The sequence below is a fragment of the Molothrus ater genome, chromosome 6, assembly GCF_012460135.2.
Source record: "Molothrus ater isolate BHLD 08-10-18 breed brown headed cowbird chromosome 6, BPBGC_Mater_1.1, whole genome shotgun sequence".
Classification (NCBI taxonomy): Eukaryota; Metazoa; Chordata; class Aves; order Passeriformes; family Icteridae; genus Molothrus; species Molothrus ater.
The window spans coordinates 7,054,569-7,071,596 of record NC_050483.2 but is presented as its reverse complement, the minus strand read 5'-3'; the positions used below and the strand labels follow the sequence as shown (position 1 = coordinate 7,071,596).

Genomic DNA, 17,028 nt, shown 5'->3' with positions numbered 1-17,028 from the left:
CCTGCTTTGAAAAGTAAGCATTCTGCAAACATTTACTCTTTTGGTATGCTGCATACACTGGAATAGTTTCAGCTTGACCAAACATCTGCTACTGCAAACAGCATAGTCAAGCTGCTTAAAGGATATTCAAGAAGCTGTTTTATGCTACTACTGCTTTTTATATATATATTTGAATATATATTTGAATTGCTTATATATATATTTGAACACTGCTCTCATATGTCTAAAAAATAGCACTGTCATGCCATTTTTGTTTATTTACTAATGTTGTAACAATCAGTTTGATGTTGTAACAAACGTTGATGTTTATTTACTTCATGTTATAACAAATGACTCAAAGTGGGTAAAACACAGACTTAAACTTCCTTTTAAGAAGCCTCTGGGCACAAATGGAACTGCATGACATCCTCGGGGGAGACTGGCCTCAGGCACTTCTGGAGCTTGGTCCAGCCCAGAAATGCTATTATGTTTTGCTAAGAGAGTGAGCACACAAGACTCAGTGACTCTGCTCACTCTTCTGTTGTGCCATCCGTCTCTAGTGGCAAGGAAAGTATCACCAACAAATTAATTTTTAAGAGCTAGAACTTGTCATATAGTTTCTAACTTGAGAACAGAAAAATAACATTGAGTGGTTTCACCAGAGTCAACCAATAAAATGTTTCCTTTTTTTTTTTCCTCAGCAAATCTTTAAAGATACTGAGGACTTAAAGATGCCAAATGACAAGTAAAGTATCTTGCCAGTAGGCTACATTTTACACTGCCTTCAGCAAAATGAGCTGTCTGGTTCTGTAAGCACCTGTAAGCACCTACCTTCATGAGACTTTCCTGGTGTCTTCAGCACTCTAGTCCAAGCTGACTTATGTTGAGCCACTGCACTGCTGAGTAACTTACCCACTGAATGGTTTGCAGGCTGGAGTATAACTAAATGGGAGCAGGGTTAACAGGAACAGACCTCAGAAGTACATCAGCTTCTCTTCCACGGGTGCTTAAAAACTCAAAGAAGTCTGCCCCACAAGGCCTTTTGTATTGTTGCTTTTAATGAAACTTGATGACCTCATGAGTCTGTAAATTTTTATTTGTTTTTACTAAAAAGCAAGTTATTTCACTTGGCAAGGGCTACAAACTTTCAATGTTTTGCTGAAAAGACACATTCCAACAGAATGTTTTAAAATCAAGAGCGTCTTGGAAACTAATAACAAAAATGTACTTTAACATTGTTTTCAAATATTTATTACAACAACTTAGAAACTCTTTTCATCCCAACAGGTATTCTGCCTGCAGTATCTGTAACCTAATAGCCACATGACCCAAAATTGTCAGTTAAACAGCAACGAGTCTAAAAACCCCACCCTCCTTCCCACCAGGCACTTTTGCTATTGTCCAGGACCACAAAGTTATATTAATAACTTAGCTAGCAAAAGTACAAAGGCACCAACAAGAAAAGTCAATGTGTTTGCACGGACAAAACCTTTTAGTCAGCTTTAGAAACACGCTCCTGGCTCTCAAATCTGGGATCCAAAACTCTAACCAGTGCTAGGGCTCATTCTTTTTGCTATAAAAATCTCTACCAGCATTCTCAGGATCTGACATAAGCCTTTTTGGCTGCTTCTTAGGGTTATGATAGCTTTGAGTCACAGATAAGCAAGCCTGGAAGTACAAATCCTGCCAGAATAGTTCCCATCTTTCCAAACACAAATAAAAATCACAGCTTAACGTAGTGGAACAACATTTAAGGAGCATATAATACATATCGTTAGAAAGGAAGTTAACAGAGGGCCCGAGGTGTCACCATGAAGGACTAACAACAAAAGCAATTTAAGTATTTGCTACACAGGAGTCTGGAAGGAGCTGGCCAGCACCTCACTTCAGCTACACTTAGGGCAGGTGAGTCACAGCAGGGCAGGTGATACAAAAAACAAAAACCAGGGAGTCAGACATGAGAAAGCTTACTTCACTTTGCAACCAAAGGTGAATGATATAACAGAGGGTAGCTTTTTGAATATGGGATATTAACTTAAACATACCTCGGATATTAACTTAAATATACCTCGAACCTCCCGGTTTATACAATTGTGCTATTTGTTTAGAAGGCAAAATAAATAAGGTTTTTTTCCATGAAGAAGAATGTATTTTGCTTGAGTTACTATCCCTGGAAGCGTTCGAAAACGAGCAAATGTGGCACTTATGGTTTAGTAGGCGTGCTGGTATTCAGTCAAAGGTTGGACTTGATGATCTCGGAGGTCTTTTCCGAGCTTTATAATTCTAGGCTTTGTCCAAGGAGGTGCTCCTTCCAGGCGGGCGCCAGGGCCGTGCCTTGCGGGGAACGGGTGGTCGGGATGGCGGGGTCCCCAGAAGCCGGGGGGCTCAGGAGCGGAGACGGTCGTTCTTGAGGCGGCTGAGGGGGCTCAGGAGCGGAGACGGTCGTTCTTGAGGCGGCTGAGGGGGCTCAGACGCGGAGATGGGCGTTCTGGAGGCGGCTGAGGGGGCTCAGACGCGGAGATAGTCGTTCTTGAGGCGGCTGAGGGGGGCTCAGACGCGGAGATAGTCGTTCTTGAGGCGGCTGAGGGGGCTCAGACGCGGAGATAGTCGTTCTTGAGGCGGCTGAGGCGGGCGCCGTGGCTGCGCACCGTCAGCGCCAGCAGGTCGTACTTGTCGCGCAGCCCGCTGGAGACGTGGCGGGTCTCGCGGAGCAGGGCGCGGGCGTGCAGCAGCAGCCCCAGGAAGCTGTCGCCCAGGCGGGATTCCTCCCGGCCGCCCTGCTCCTGGCCCTGCCGGAATTTGCCCTCCAGCTCGCTCAGCGAGCGGTCCGAGCTGGAGTAGGCGTCGCTGATCTGGGCGGACTCGCGGCGCAGGTAGGCGCCGTAGCTCTCCTCCCCGTCCAGGTCGTAGGAGATGCTCCTGCCGATGCCCTCCAGCACCCGGCCCGCGTCCTCCACCTGCCGGCCCAGCACCGTCAGCTCCTCGCGCAGGCTGAGCCCGCCGCCCGCTGCCGCCGCCGCGCCGCACCGCCGCTGCTCGCTCACCCGGAACAGCAGCTGGCACCGCTCGGGGTCGTCGTTCTCCTCGTAGTCCCCGTCGGGGACGAAGTAGTGGTGCAGGCTGCCGTTGGACATCTCGGGGTACAGCGGCCCCTCGAAGTAGCCGCGGCAGAGGCTGCAGAGCCCCAGCAGCCACGCCAGGCGCACGGGGAGCGGCATGCTGCGGCCGGCGCGCAGCCTAGGGCCGCCCGAGCCGCATGGGGCTGCCCGCCCCGCCGCTGCCGGCCTCGCCTCGGCTGCAACGCGGGCCGAGCACGGCAGAGCGGCTGGCGGCGCTCTGGGGCCGGCCCCGCCGCGCCGCCCTTAAGAGCCGCGGCCCCGCCGAGGGGGAAGCGGCCCCGCGCCGAGCACGGCAGGGCCGGGCCGCCCCCGCCCCGGGCAGCGGCCGCAGGGCCCGCGAGCACCGCCCCCGGGGCTGTCACACGGGCAGGGAGGGAGCGAGAGACGTACACCGCTCTCCTCTCGATAGAAAACCCCCTAAACCTGAGCTCCGCTCTTCTTCCCGTTAGAAGTGACTGCTGGGCTAACAGCCTGATCTGTGCAGCGCCTCGAACGCACGGCTTGGGACAGAAGAACTTCTCCAAGTTGCTCAGGCCACATAGTTGGTCATTGATAAAAAAACTTGGATGGGAAAAAGATGCAGGATCAAGTAGAAACTGTAAAACAATAAAGCTTGAAAGGGTAAGATGGGAAAATGAAACACAAAATTTGCTTTAAACCAGATGTCTGATGTGTTCAAGGAAAACCTCATTATAGTGCATCCTATGGGGCCGACTTCATAAGAAGCATTTCTTTTTCATGAAATAATATTCTGGGTGAATCTAGTAGCAGAATTGAGGCACAGCTGAACCGTGCACATAACTTTTAGAAATCTGTCTTTACCGTTTTTGAGTTGTTAAATCAAGGTGGGATCACAAAAAGAAAGGGTCTGTAAAGTTACCAACTCCTTTCATATCATTTTTCCTCTTTCATGGAAAAAAAATCACCACCTAAAGATTATACCAAATCCTGCAGTCAGGATTGGGGGAAATTTACATGCAACAATATTTATGTTGCCTCTATAAAGTAAGTACTTTAACTATCATCTTGATACTTTCTGCATGTTGTAAATAACTATGGTGCTTACAGCTAATTTAGTTGGGAAAATAAGCCAGACCAGCTTTTTTTTCACTATTACTCTGGGCATTGTAGATTAAAGGTTAATGGGGCTCAGGGGCCTTTGGGTCTACAATTTCTTATGCTGCCATTCATTTTAGACACCTATAATTCAAACACAATCTTGAGCCCCTTCCCTCACATCAGCTTCTTCTGTAATCACAGGCTATCCTGTCTCTGGGCACATGTGAAGCCAATAACTGCTGTAGAAACCAGCTCTTCATCTCAATTTCAAGAGCTCCACAAGCTGCTCCCTTCTTTGCTGACTGTTCCTTGAGGGAAGGCACCTATTCCCATGTGTCTGGTAGGTTCCTGGGACTTAACTACAAGGCCAGGCCCTTTAATGTGAGACACATAGTTATTGAGAGCAAGCTGTCACTTCTGTGTGGCCTTTAATGAATACTCCATGGTAATCTGTGATATCAGTGTGCCTGGGTATTGACTTCAGAGCCTACTGCAGCACTTCACACAAGCTCAGATGGTCGTAAGACTAACACCAAGAGACAAAAGCAAAAAATAAACCAACTAGTCAGACAACCAACAAAAAACTAACCAGAGACTGCAAGAGCAATAACTGAAGCCTTCATTTACTGAATTGATTTAAGGTAGTCTCTCCAAGTTCTGGAGATCACAAACCTTTGAGATCACAAACACCTCAAGATGAGAAATATTTTCAGTGTCTAGGCAGCTGGTGAGAAGCCTGGCTAGACAAGCTATTGTAACAGAAGCACTCCACTCATTTGGAAACATTTTAAATTTGTAATTAAGTTCACAAAACACTCACATAAATAGGTTGGATTAGGCGAAGTCCTTCAGCTTTCTATAAAATGTTTAAAGCTTATTCAACTGAGGCTGTTTGGTATTTGTCCTTGGTCTCTGCTAGCCAACAGGGGCTCCTTGAAACAATTTCCATTCCCAGGGTGCTCTTGTTTCACCTAACGTTTTGTTTGGATTCCTGTTCTTTGCCGATCATGGTACATTGTCTCCATCCATTTCCACCCAGGCCAGTATTACTGACAGCTGGTTTGGCTGGTACTTGGGTTCTAGTGAACTCCCCTTTTGACATCTCCTCATGGAAGTACTGCACTGTAAATCACTCAGCTGGCTTTGTCAGCATGGTTATGTTTTCAGCAGTGCCACAGAGAGTAAAAAAAAAACCCTAGCCTTAGTGAATATCATCTCTTTGTACATTTAGAGACTAAGAGTATGTGCTGTTCCCTGCTACAGCTGCTGCCTGCCACTGCTGTTTTCAATTGGGCGCACATTATCCAGGTTTAATTTAAATTTTATATCCAAATAGTCTCACCCCAATGGAAAGCAGACGTGGAATGTCTATTTTTTAAGGAAATCTGCAATTCGGGATCTGCAGTCTTAGTGATTCAGTGGGCAGAGGTTTGGTAAAAACTGGAACTTGATGAAAGGTACACAACAGCCTGATACAAGGCAATACCTTTTACAAAGCAACAGAATTCTAAGTTTTAACTGAAAAGCATCAGATGGTGGAAAAGATAAAGGCTCACACTGACAGAACAAGACTGTGAATGAGTAGCCACTATTCATTCCAAAATCACACCTAAAGGCAAAGGTCTCAAGACTGCAATGAGATAATCTAATATTAATACCCTTAAGCTGTCCACAAAACCATGAAATGGTACAAATGAAAGTCAGGTTATTTTTTTTCTGAAAAACATGCACTGAAAGTAACAATTACCTTTCTCTATCAAGACTTGAGTTGAAGGGTCTGAAATCTTCATCACAGTTAAACAGCAGCAGGCACACCACAGCAAAGGCTGAAGGAAAAACATAAAAATCAGTCAGTGTAGAACTTTGTAAAGTAATTTCTGGCAATAGCTGGAAGTTTAGAGGACAATTAAACTGAAGGAAGACAGAAAGAAATTGATCAGGAATACCAGAAAACTGGGATGCAGAGAACCAGGGAAATGAGCAAGCCACTTTCCTGCTGAATGGTGCATTTTCTGCTGGGAGTCCGTAGGGATTGCTGCATGACATCAGATATCTGGGGAGCTTTTGGGATGCATCCAAGAAACAGATCTTCCTTGTGGCACGCTCCCATGAAGGCCCTCATTTAAATCCTGGCATTGTCAAAAGACTGCTTGATTTCAGTATTTTATCCTCCGTGCCTGCTTGGAGGATAAAAGCATTTTAAGTTCCTTCTGTGTAAATGAGGAAAAAGTGGAGGAAGCAAAAAATAAAGCAGCATACTGGTACTGTTGTCTTACAAATACTTGGCATTATATACTCTGCTGTGGTAAAGCCACCGTTTTTCCACTGAACAACATTTTAAACAAAGTTTAGAATAACATAAAGAACTGCAGAATTTACTTTGCATAACCTGCTTACGCAGCACCAAAATCAGCCTCCAGCCCAGAAATTGCCTATAAATAGATGGCAAATGCACAGCTCAGCACTGGATTTCAGGTGATTTCAGTTGTATACATTTTCTTCTGCAAGCTATGCTTCATCTTTGGTTTTTGGCTCACATGTAGTTGCTCTTTCTGTTGTAGATCATGGTAAACTTTGCACCATCAGAATATTTCAGCTGTAAATGGCTGTTTATTTGGAGAACAGAAATATGTTATGTGGTCCTAAAGGCCCCACAGGCTTCAGAGTATAGATGTTTTCTGACTACTGGCTTCTGTTTTCCTACTATGAACAGTACTATGCCTTTACATAAAGAAACCTTGTTTTAAAACAAGACTAAAAAGTATGTGTATGTAATTTCTAATTGGAGGGTGCAGTGCTAAATGCTCAAATGGCATCAAGTGAGGGGGAGGCGTGAAATAGTCCATGAAGGAGTAATGCCAGGAGTTTTTGTAGGAAAATTGCCATAAGAACATACCAGAAATTCTGTAAAGTGAAAAAAAGGTTTGGGAAATGAAGCTTTTATAACGCATTCAGTATAACTTTGCAGTACAGCAGAAATTGAGAATCGGTATGCTGAAGCACAAACCAAACTGAGTATTCCAGGATCAGAAGAATGTCTGGGGTTTCACTGGAATTTGAATTTGAAAACATTTTGAATTTCTCAAAAAGGCATATTTAAGTCAGAATTGGAACAGCTGACCAAGAGATATCTCAAAAACAAATTTATAGAGAAAACAACTTGAATGTTAGCTTATTTAAGCTAACTGATTATGATAACCCTTTTCTCCTTCACAAGCTTCAGGCTGAAACCACATCTGTATCTGGGCACAGAATCCTCTGAGTCCATCAGCACTGGCCTGTCTTGGATAAACATTACAGAAAACCAAATTAAAAAAACACAAGTAGCTATAGAAAGATTGGGTATGAGGCTGAATGTGAATACAACTAATGGAAAAGATCTGTCAGGCTGTTTGTCTCAGAAGAGTTTGCAATTAATATTGAACCTACTTCAGTTTTAGCCAACACCAAAATGACCTTGGCCTTGGCAAAAAAATATGGAAAAAGATTTTACCACAGCCCTTCTCTGTAGTGGGTGCTGGTTTACTTTATGGAAATATCATTTCCTTAAAGCAGAGAACAGAGGCTACGCTCAGTTTGCTTTTATTAAGTGAAGCGATGCATCTGGATGCTTCCTAAGAAGGGAAAAGGTTAAAAGAGAGTTGAAGCAGGATAAATATGTACTGGTATTTTAGTAGTGCAATTTCTGCCTGTTGATGAAAAACCCTGAACCCCAAAAGGGATATTGCTAGCATCTCTTCGGCAGGGTTCCTGAAGTGGAAATAATAACACTTCCTCATTGGAAATGAAAACACTTAAAAACATCATTGCTGGCCAGCACATGGAGAAATTTTCCAATTACTGTAAATGTGGTTTGTTACAGAGACAGCATATCATGCTTTTAACGTGATGGTTTGATTTTCAATCCTTTCTGTGTTATTTGTAATGTTCTCTGTAAGCATGAAAATGCTGCATGTGGAAACACATACTTTGCAGTTGTTACAGAAACACAGTTCACTAATTATTCATAAAATATACTTTCTCCTTGAAATCTAACCTGTTAGGAGTAAAATAAGATTTTAAAACTGCAAAGGTTCTTTTTCCTTCTCTCCCTGTCTCACAAAGTACAGAAAGCTTACAATCTGACATGTCCTTCTCAGGCAGAGGTAGCAAAGAATTTAAATAAAAGCCTTGGAAGAAATCTAGAAGAGTCTGGTGAGGAAATGCTGATGTCATCTCCAATGGGATTAATCCATTTATACAGATTTTCAGGTTTTGTAGACCTGTGATCCAATGTATTCATTTGAGGCAGGATCTTGAGGACATAAATTTTCTGAAAACTGGATTTCACCAGGTCTGTTCTTTGGGTCAATTCCCCAACAATTTAAACACACTAAAGAATTTCCAGTCTTACCACCTTTGCAAGGACAGTATTTTCTGATTTATAGGTAATCTTTTATATTAAGATCAGGCATGAATTCCTGAATAAAAGCAAGATCCTGACATGTTTATACTGGTTATTGATCAAATTTCCTCTCCTCACTAATCTTTTAAAGTCTTTGCTTGTGAATTTAAAGGGGGAGCCTACCTGTTTAGGCTAACCAAATGCATGTAGTTTTATTAAACATGTCTCCACAGAGGATTAGCCTTCCTGCCTGAGGTAAAATTCAAATATATGTAATAGTATGCTCCGTGCAGATAAAAGTAAGATGAGATGGAAAGTGTAAAAAAATTGGTATGATTTAACTAGTTTAATCTCCTCTCAGCCATGTCTTTCCAATTGTAGCGTAAAAAGAATAACCCCCACCCCATGCTTCTATAGTAAAATTCATCTGTATTCACAGATCTATTCTTTAGGAGTTGAAAAATGTCCTTTTTGTGTCCTGACACATTCACTCAGATTTTTATTTAGTTGTTTTTAACAGTGTATTAAACTTAAAACTAGTCAGACCTTGTATGTGAGCAGCATAAACCCAGACATATGGTTTCAATTCAAATATACCAAAATCTCTGTGTTAAAAAAAAAAAACCACAAAAAACCAACATTCCCTTTAACAAACATTTTTATAAAATTCTACTTGAAAAAGCAGGTGAAGGAATGACTTACAGTCAGCTGTATATTTATTTTTGTGCAGCCATGGTTGACTATTCCACAGGTTTTTAATGACTCAGTGCACACAGAGCGCTCATTCAGCAGCCTGAACAGTGTGTTATTCTCCCATGCTTGAGGCTGGAGCAGAATGTCAATATGGAATTTCTACCTCCTACTACAATTTATGACTTTTATTTGGAATGGCATGGCTTAGGAATTGGCATTCAAGGTTATTTCCTCATGGCTTTGCAGATCCTTCAATGGATGCTGGTGAGATTTGCCTCTGCAGCTCAACCTGGAGCCCCAGCATGGTTGTTTGCCCTGACTCTGAACCACAGTGTATGGGATGCTTCTCAGAGCTGCAGGAACATGACCTGCCTGCTTCCACATTTATGGTCAAGAAGCAAAGACCTATAGTTGGCTTTAAAGTCTGGGGGCTAGTTTAGGCTTAGGAAATATTACAGCTCCTCCAGCTGGGTTGCTTTGGATGAGAAAGCCCCACTGGGTGTCACTCACAGCCTCTGAACATCATGTTTGGTCTCACATATCAGTTTGTTCAGGTTCTTTAATCCCACTGTGGTTTATGCTCCCAGAGATTGTGCCAGCTGTGCAAGCTTTCCCTAGGCAGTGTCTTTTCTGGCTGCTGAAAAGTCTGAGGCAGCAGTGCTGTAGTACCTTGACGAATTTGGAAGGGTTTCCCACAAGATTAGATAGGTGATGCCTGAGTGTCAATATGCAAAAGGGTCTCCCAAACCCACAGAAGCACACAGAAAAGTAGATTCCCTTTAGTAACAGTATGCTGCTGTTTCACAGTAAGCAGCTTTGGAGGCATTTAAACAATTCCCTATTGACAGCCCTAAGAAGGTTCAGCAAAATCAAAGCAATGCTGTGGCAACTGTTTGAAATTAAAACTGAGAGGGTGTATTCAAAAAGTATCTGGAAGGCAAGACAGGACAGCCCATCCTCTCCACAGGAGTAGCCTGGAGTAAACCTCTGTGGTTAAATGCCGTCTATCACACCAGAGGCTGGGTTGGAGGGGACCCTTAAAGGTCATTTAGCCCAGCCTGCCTGCATGGAATAGTGACTCACATTGCAGCAGTTTGTGGAGAACTGTTGCCTGTGTCATGGACTCACACTGGAGAAGTCTGTGGATGACTGTTTCCTGTGGGAGACAACACCACAGAGCATTTTCTACCATCCATGGGTCAGCGCAGGGATAAAGTGCTGTCTGTTTCCTTTGTTCAGCAATGTCCAAAACCAGCTGTATACAGCTTTCAGATCTGAAACCTGACTTGATCCACCTTGTCCCTTGAAAGCTTCTGGCACTCGCTGTGTAGGTCTCCATATAGAAGTTTTCTATTTCTAATGTATTCCTACAGTATGTCAGCAACCACCAGTGAAGAGAGTCCATTGCTATTTGTATTCTGGCAGCTGATTACGTGGTGGGGCACCCCCAGCACATGTCACCTTCTCTTCTTCCTCTGATGACAACAGTCTGAAATTTCTACCTTCAGGCCAGTTTGTGATGAATTCCACGATCCCTGGGCAATTGGAGTTTCCAATTCAAACTTGCTGTGTGATCAGCACGACTCACTCCATGTAGCATGAGCTGCACGATGTGCAGAAGGGACTTTCTTGGATTTTTTCCAGTACACTTGGGTTTGATTATTTTGTTTTGTTTGCTGGCTTTGAGGTTTTTTTCAGGAAACTACTACTTACTCTATTTTGTTTAAACTTTAGTTTAAACTATTGTATTTCCTCAAATGATTCTTTCTTACGTTTCTTACATTGAATCAATGTTTTGAATTACTGTACCACAGCTTCAGGCTCATGTGACCAGATGTGGAGGATCAGGCATAAGCATGTAAGAACATTTTTTTCTCAAACATTCTAACTGACAGTTCTGACTGGAAAGTTGTGATTGGATAAGAGGTCTCCCCTCCAGAGTAGGGGCAGCACTGTGCTGATCCAACTTTTTTTTCTGCCTTGAGGCTTATGCTCATTGCATCTGTATTAACTCTCCCCATGCCAACTCAGTTCCTGGAGAGCTTGAAATGGCTGGTGTGGACCAAATGGCATGAAAAATCCAGTTTGCATGAGAAGCATGCAGCAGGTTAACTATAAAAGGAAGTAGATCAGTCCTCCTCTGTTTTTCCTCCCTTTCTCTTTGTCTCACTGCCCCAGATCTGGACCACCCATGCAGCAGGACCAACACAGGATCTAAGACCCGGTGATCTTTTTTCTTCTTTCTCTCTCTTCTGCATTTATTTCTCTCCTGTCTCGCTTTGTCTTGGAAGTGTGGCTATCATATTATACCCATGATTTTATACAGAAGTTTGTTTGTGGGAGTTGGGATCTTGTTGAAATGTGTTGTAAAAATTAAGGGCTTGTGAGCCAAGGCTTTTGAGAACGAGTAGTGGGCTAGCTGCCAGAGTTAAAACAATTCTACAGTAAAGCAGAAGATTCCCTGACACATGGACTGGTGTGTTTGTTCAACCTGACAAGAATTTATAATGAACATCGTGCCCCCTATCAAGTGGGTCATGACACCAGGAAATAAAGCTGTAGCACTCTAGTTGCATAATAAAATTCCCTATAGACATACAAGGTTGTGGTAACACTAGTATTTCTAGTATTTCCTTTCCTTTTTTTCTTTTTTTTTTTGCAGTTATTGTCATACCTATACTTGACCAGCTGTAGTAGATGCTGGCAGTTTCACTATGCCAGTGCTGCTGGGATACAAAGCAGGGATAAATGGAAGAGGTAAAGACTGGACTACTTGCCATACTTTACATATCAGGGAAGAAAAAAAACCCTCAAGGCAACATAATCCTGTGTTTAAATCCTCAACTACAAAGGACAGAGCTTCAGTAAACATTCAGCACAAACCAAATGAACAAAAAGTGTCAGGTTGAGGTCATATTATTTTTCCAAAAGCACGGAGGAATGCTCAAGTTCAGTTTTCCCAGCCTGTCTCTCAGTGGTGGCAGCTTCCACTAGCCAGGAATTGCAGAGCATTTTTGCTTCTAAGGTCAGTTAAGTTTCTAAGTCTCAGGGACATGAAGTCAGTTTTGCCCCAAGATTTGGTATGCAGTGTTCGGAATGCTGAGGATAGTGTGAGTCTGCCAAATATCAGGAGGCTCAGAGAGCCTTCAAATATATAACCCCCCAAACTCTTATTTATTCTTAGGCTTAACAAATTCTAGCAATTTTGGTGTGTGCAGATCCCTTGATCTTATCCAGGCCACCAAAGAGCATCCCTATCTCCTACAGGGCTTTGGCTCTCTGGGTAGGGCAGTGCAGGTCAGCATCACAGGCACTCATATTCACAAAAGAGGTTTGTAGCTGTGAGCCTCAGCACAAAAAAATGGCATTATGTGGTCTAGCTGGGAAGACAGGAGTCAAAAAAACCTTCTACTTCAGCAGTTTGCACCTGAATATCTTTCCTCTTTATACAGAACAACTCAAAATTGGCTCCAGACAAACACCCTGACACAAAACTTCTTGTCTCAGTGAAATTTTGTGCTTTGATAGTGCAGACACACAAAAATTTACGTCTTTTTATCAGCAAGATAACCTACTAGTGCTACTTTGAACCCTACTACTGCCATATTTTGCAGGAAATGTTTAGTCTGTTTGTATCTGTTTATGGAAAGAATAGGAATTTCCACAGAAAGAGAAAAAAAGAACAGCAAACTGGGAAAAGGCTTTCTTTGTCAGCACTACAATATTAATAGTGCTTGCCCTTTCACTCAGCAATAAATAACAACCCATTTGTTTCTTAAAAACAAAAGACAGCAAGAACACACCCTTAGCCAAAGCCATCCCAGGCAGAAAGGCCAAATTTCCCTAAGTGCAAGACCACATTGATTCTATGTCTAAACAGTCCTCAGCATTTGCAGAAAACAACAGATCTTTTTCAGAGAGTTACTTTTATGTAAATGACAGTCACTATACCACAAAAGTTAGGACAGGCAAAACTTTCTCATGATTTTTACCATCAAAATGCCCAAGCACTGGCAAAACAATTTGATTTAAGTTTGCCACAAGCACGGGATGTACTGAATAGTTGCTCACAATGTCAGCAGACTCCTTCTTTGCCAGAAATATTAGGTACCAACCCACAAGGGTTGAAACCTAATGACATTTGGCAAACAGATGTAATACACATATCGAGCTTTGGGACTTAAGTCCATGTTTGTATTGATACCTTTTTAGGATTCATAGTAGCAACTGGACACAAGGGTGAGAAATCAAGAGATGCCACCCGACATTGGCTCCATGCCTTCAGCACGATGGGTGTCCTTCAGCAGATAAAAACAGAAAATTGGCCCCATACATCTCTTAAAACACAAGAATTCTTCCACACTTGGGCTATCAAACACATCACAGGTATTGCCCATTCCTCAACAGGGCAAGCAATAGTCTAAAGGACACGTTTCACATGAAGAAACATGCTACAAAAGCAAAAGAGGGGGAATCTGATAGGCATGCTCCCTCAAGAGGCATGCAGCCTGACAAAGCAACCTATGTTTTAAATTTTTTGAATCTCTCCAGTAGAGATGCCTTAACTGCACATAAAAAGCTTCTGGGTCAGACTGCTGATTGAGGAGGAGTTCATCCAGAAGTGACATACAAGGATGTCACAATGATCAGTGGAAAGGTCCAGTTCCACTGTGAGCCTGGGGAAGAGGTTATGGGTGTGCTTCTTTACCTTCAGGACCATACTGGCTTCCAGCAAGATACATCAAACCCAGCCAAGGACGACAACAATGAACCTCTTTGTCTTTCTACTTCTGTGCTGCCATCAAATGGCAGAAGGGACAACCTGCTGGACCCACATCATTTAACCTCTGCTGTTCTGTTTCAGACTCTGACCTGGTGGGATCCAGAGCCTCCCATTCTCACCAATGGAACAGAATGGGCAGGAGGAGCTTGGCTCCCTCCCCTGGGTCAGGATATTGTAGATACACGGAGTATTAACACTACTTTTGTTACTGATTTACCGCCTATTTGCTTAACATGCAATCAAACAAATGCCTCTTGACCTTTACCTTGTGCTAACTTTTCTGTGCAATTGCATTTAATGTATGCATGCTCAGACAATGCAAGAAAATTGACTGCTACTACATTGCCAGCCATTTTGTCTGCCTCCAACTAACCTGTGGATGCCCTCCACCTCATTTCCCCAAATGTCATTTTACACCCATCTCCAATATAAGGCATTTGGAATGGACATCATGCACAGGACAGCAGCCACAACAGCAGTTCTTATAGTACAGGAGGGTAACTGATTGGGGACCACATGGTATCTTGAAAGACAGTGGGACAAATACAACCATTCCCCCATCCCAAAAGGCAAACCACAGTATTGTTTGGCATGGTGGGGAGATGGCCAGATCATTCATTCAATATTATTGAGGTAATAATCAGTCCCGTGTGCACAAACAGTTGTAGAAATGCTGTTATCTGCTTTTGGCAATAGGATATACCAAGTAAAATTAGATAAGAATGCTACAAGTGCTACTTCAATACAGCAAGAGGAACAATTACCAATGACTTGTACTGCACACCCGTATGTTTTTGCTTTAGCTAATGATTTCTCGATAGAATATAGAAATTAATTCCTCCTCCTTATATTTTAAGCTAAGTTAAACATTTCAACTGACCTAAATCCTGAAATTCAAACCCAATTAAATTATCAAGAGTGAATTTTTAATGATTGTGACAAGCCCCTTGCATGCACTTAACAGAGCTGGAAAAATGCAGGATCTAAACTAACTTACAAGGATGGCAGATTTCCACTACAAATAATGTTTTTCTTAATGACTGATGTCAATCTTGCTTTATGGTTCCAACAGAGTCAAATTGCTCAAACCCTCCACATTGTGATTTTGTAATTTGTTATTTTAAGAAAATACTTATTAATGATCTTAAGGGAAAAGTCTTACCTCTAAAGTAATCAGCAAGGATTATATAATCCAAGATAAGTCCTCTCCTTCCAGAAATGCTTAAGTGTTGCTAAGGTGGAACACCAGGTGCTTCTATTGTAATAAAATACAAATTACCATCTTCAACAAGATAGCTTATTGAGTTCTTACATAGCTGTTTTGGAGCCAACATAATTTAATATTTTCATTAGTGATTTTGCCACAGAGAGCCAGAGGATATTAACTAAATATGATGGTGCCCTAAAACAAGAAGACATAATTAATATAAGGAGGATAAAGAAGAATTTACAACTTGCAAACAGAATCAGGATAAAATTTGGCAAAAATATGTGCTCTGGAACTAAGAGCATGAATTTCTGTCTTGAGCTTGGAAAAAGCAAATTAAAGGTGGAAGAGGAGAAAAATCTTTGGATATTAATTGATCACAGGATAACTAAACCATTCTATTACAGCTCTGGAAGAATCTGAATGGAGTCCATTCTATTTCAACCAAGATATTTGGGACAGAAATAAATATTAACGTGATTGTATTAGTTGGACTAATGTGCTTTGCAGTGTGTTAGCAGAAATTTCGTGTTTGAGTAAGATAATTTCAAATTAAAAAAAAAAAGACACCATAAAACCAGAAATATCTGTCTTATGACACAGACTGGAAGACATTGCATGAAGGCTACTAAAATAAAGCCTGAGAAGCAATATAGTTACTTTCTATAAATACACTATGAGCTCACAGGAACATATGAGAACGATTTAAGCTAAATGACTATATATGTGCACATACATACAGCAAATAGACATAAACTGGAGGGAAATGAGCCATCAAAGAAAAAGAGTTCTTAAATATCCTCCCAGTAAATCACTGCAGGCCAAGGACTGATAGAACTTAGAAATTAGGTTTGAGCAAATCATGGAAGTAATTGTGTGAAGTGGCTGACCCTCAGAACACGGCGCTGCTTTCTGTGAGCAAAAGGGCTCACGGATGGACACCAGAGCCAGGTGTTTGCTGAGCTCATTTGGATGAGTAGAGAAAAGCTCAGGAACTAACCAGCACAATCCACCAGCTCAGGAAGACTCACAGTGGGTGCTCATCAGGGAAGCAGCTGTCCCAGGGCACACGGGAAAACCAGTGGGGAGCTAGGTCTTTATTGACTCACTTTGCTAGACTGACATATGGCTTTAATACTTTAAAGTACATTGATGATTTTCTGATATAGACTAAAGGTATTCTGATATAGACTAAAGACATTCAGCAATTTTAACCACTGCCATTCATCCCTATAGACTAGGGATGAATGGCAGTGGTTAAAATTGCTGAATGCTGTGACACTGCTGGGTGGGATAGTGCCACATGGACTGGCACACACAGGAGGGGCAGGAGGGGACTGGAAGGGGAGGCAAGTTACAGCTGGCTGGAAAACCAACCAGAAAAGGGTATCTGCCAGTTGTGCCCTTTTTTTTTTTTTCCAGCTGCTTGACTTGGAGGCCTGGACTTAATCTTGAAAATTCATGCACTTAAAAAACCAACTCTAAGATTTTTTTGCACTGAGCACTTCAAAATATTGTAAGTTAGGTTCTCAGACCTCAGCTGGCTTCAGTCTTCAACTGAAGGCAGTCAGCATGTTCTATAAAAAACCTTCACATAAATGTTTCATTTCCAGTTGAACAAACATTTCATTTAAGGATGCTACACTAAAGATTCACACTATTTTCAGCATTTCCCTAGTAAAACACTACCTGAATTCCTTAAGTATACTTTGTTTCTTGGCCAACTTTTCAGGAAAACCTCAGCCTCAACATACATTATCACAACTGAGGTATCTATACCACATATATACAATGTCTAATTTAA

At 42.2% G+C, this 17,028-nt stretch overlaps 1 protein-coding gene across 1 annotated transcript in view; it reads right to left on the bottom strand.

The window, feature by feature from the left end:
* Window positions 1–1,057: 1,057 nt before the first annotated feature.
* The window catches only part of FIBIN (fin bud initiation factor homolog), a 58,527-nt gene continuing 42,556 nt past the window's right edge, over window positions 1,058–17,028 (bottom strand). The window contains exons 8-10 of the mRNA XM_054515295.1: window positions 6,104–6,334; window positions 5,905–5,983; window positions 1,058–3,694 (exon numbers count right to left, since the gene is read on the bottom strand). Of these exons, the coding sequence (XP_054371270.1) occupies window positions 2,571–3,197 (627 nt within the window). The 5' untranslated portion in view covers window positions 3,198–3,694; window positions 5,905–5,983; window positions 6,104–6,334 and the 3' untranslated portion in view covers window positions 1,058–2,570. The remainder of the gene's footprint in view (window positions 3,695–5,904; window positions 5,984–6,103; window positions 6,335–17,028) is intronic.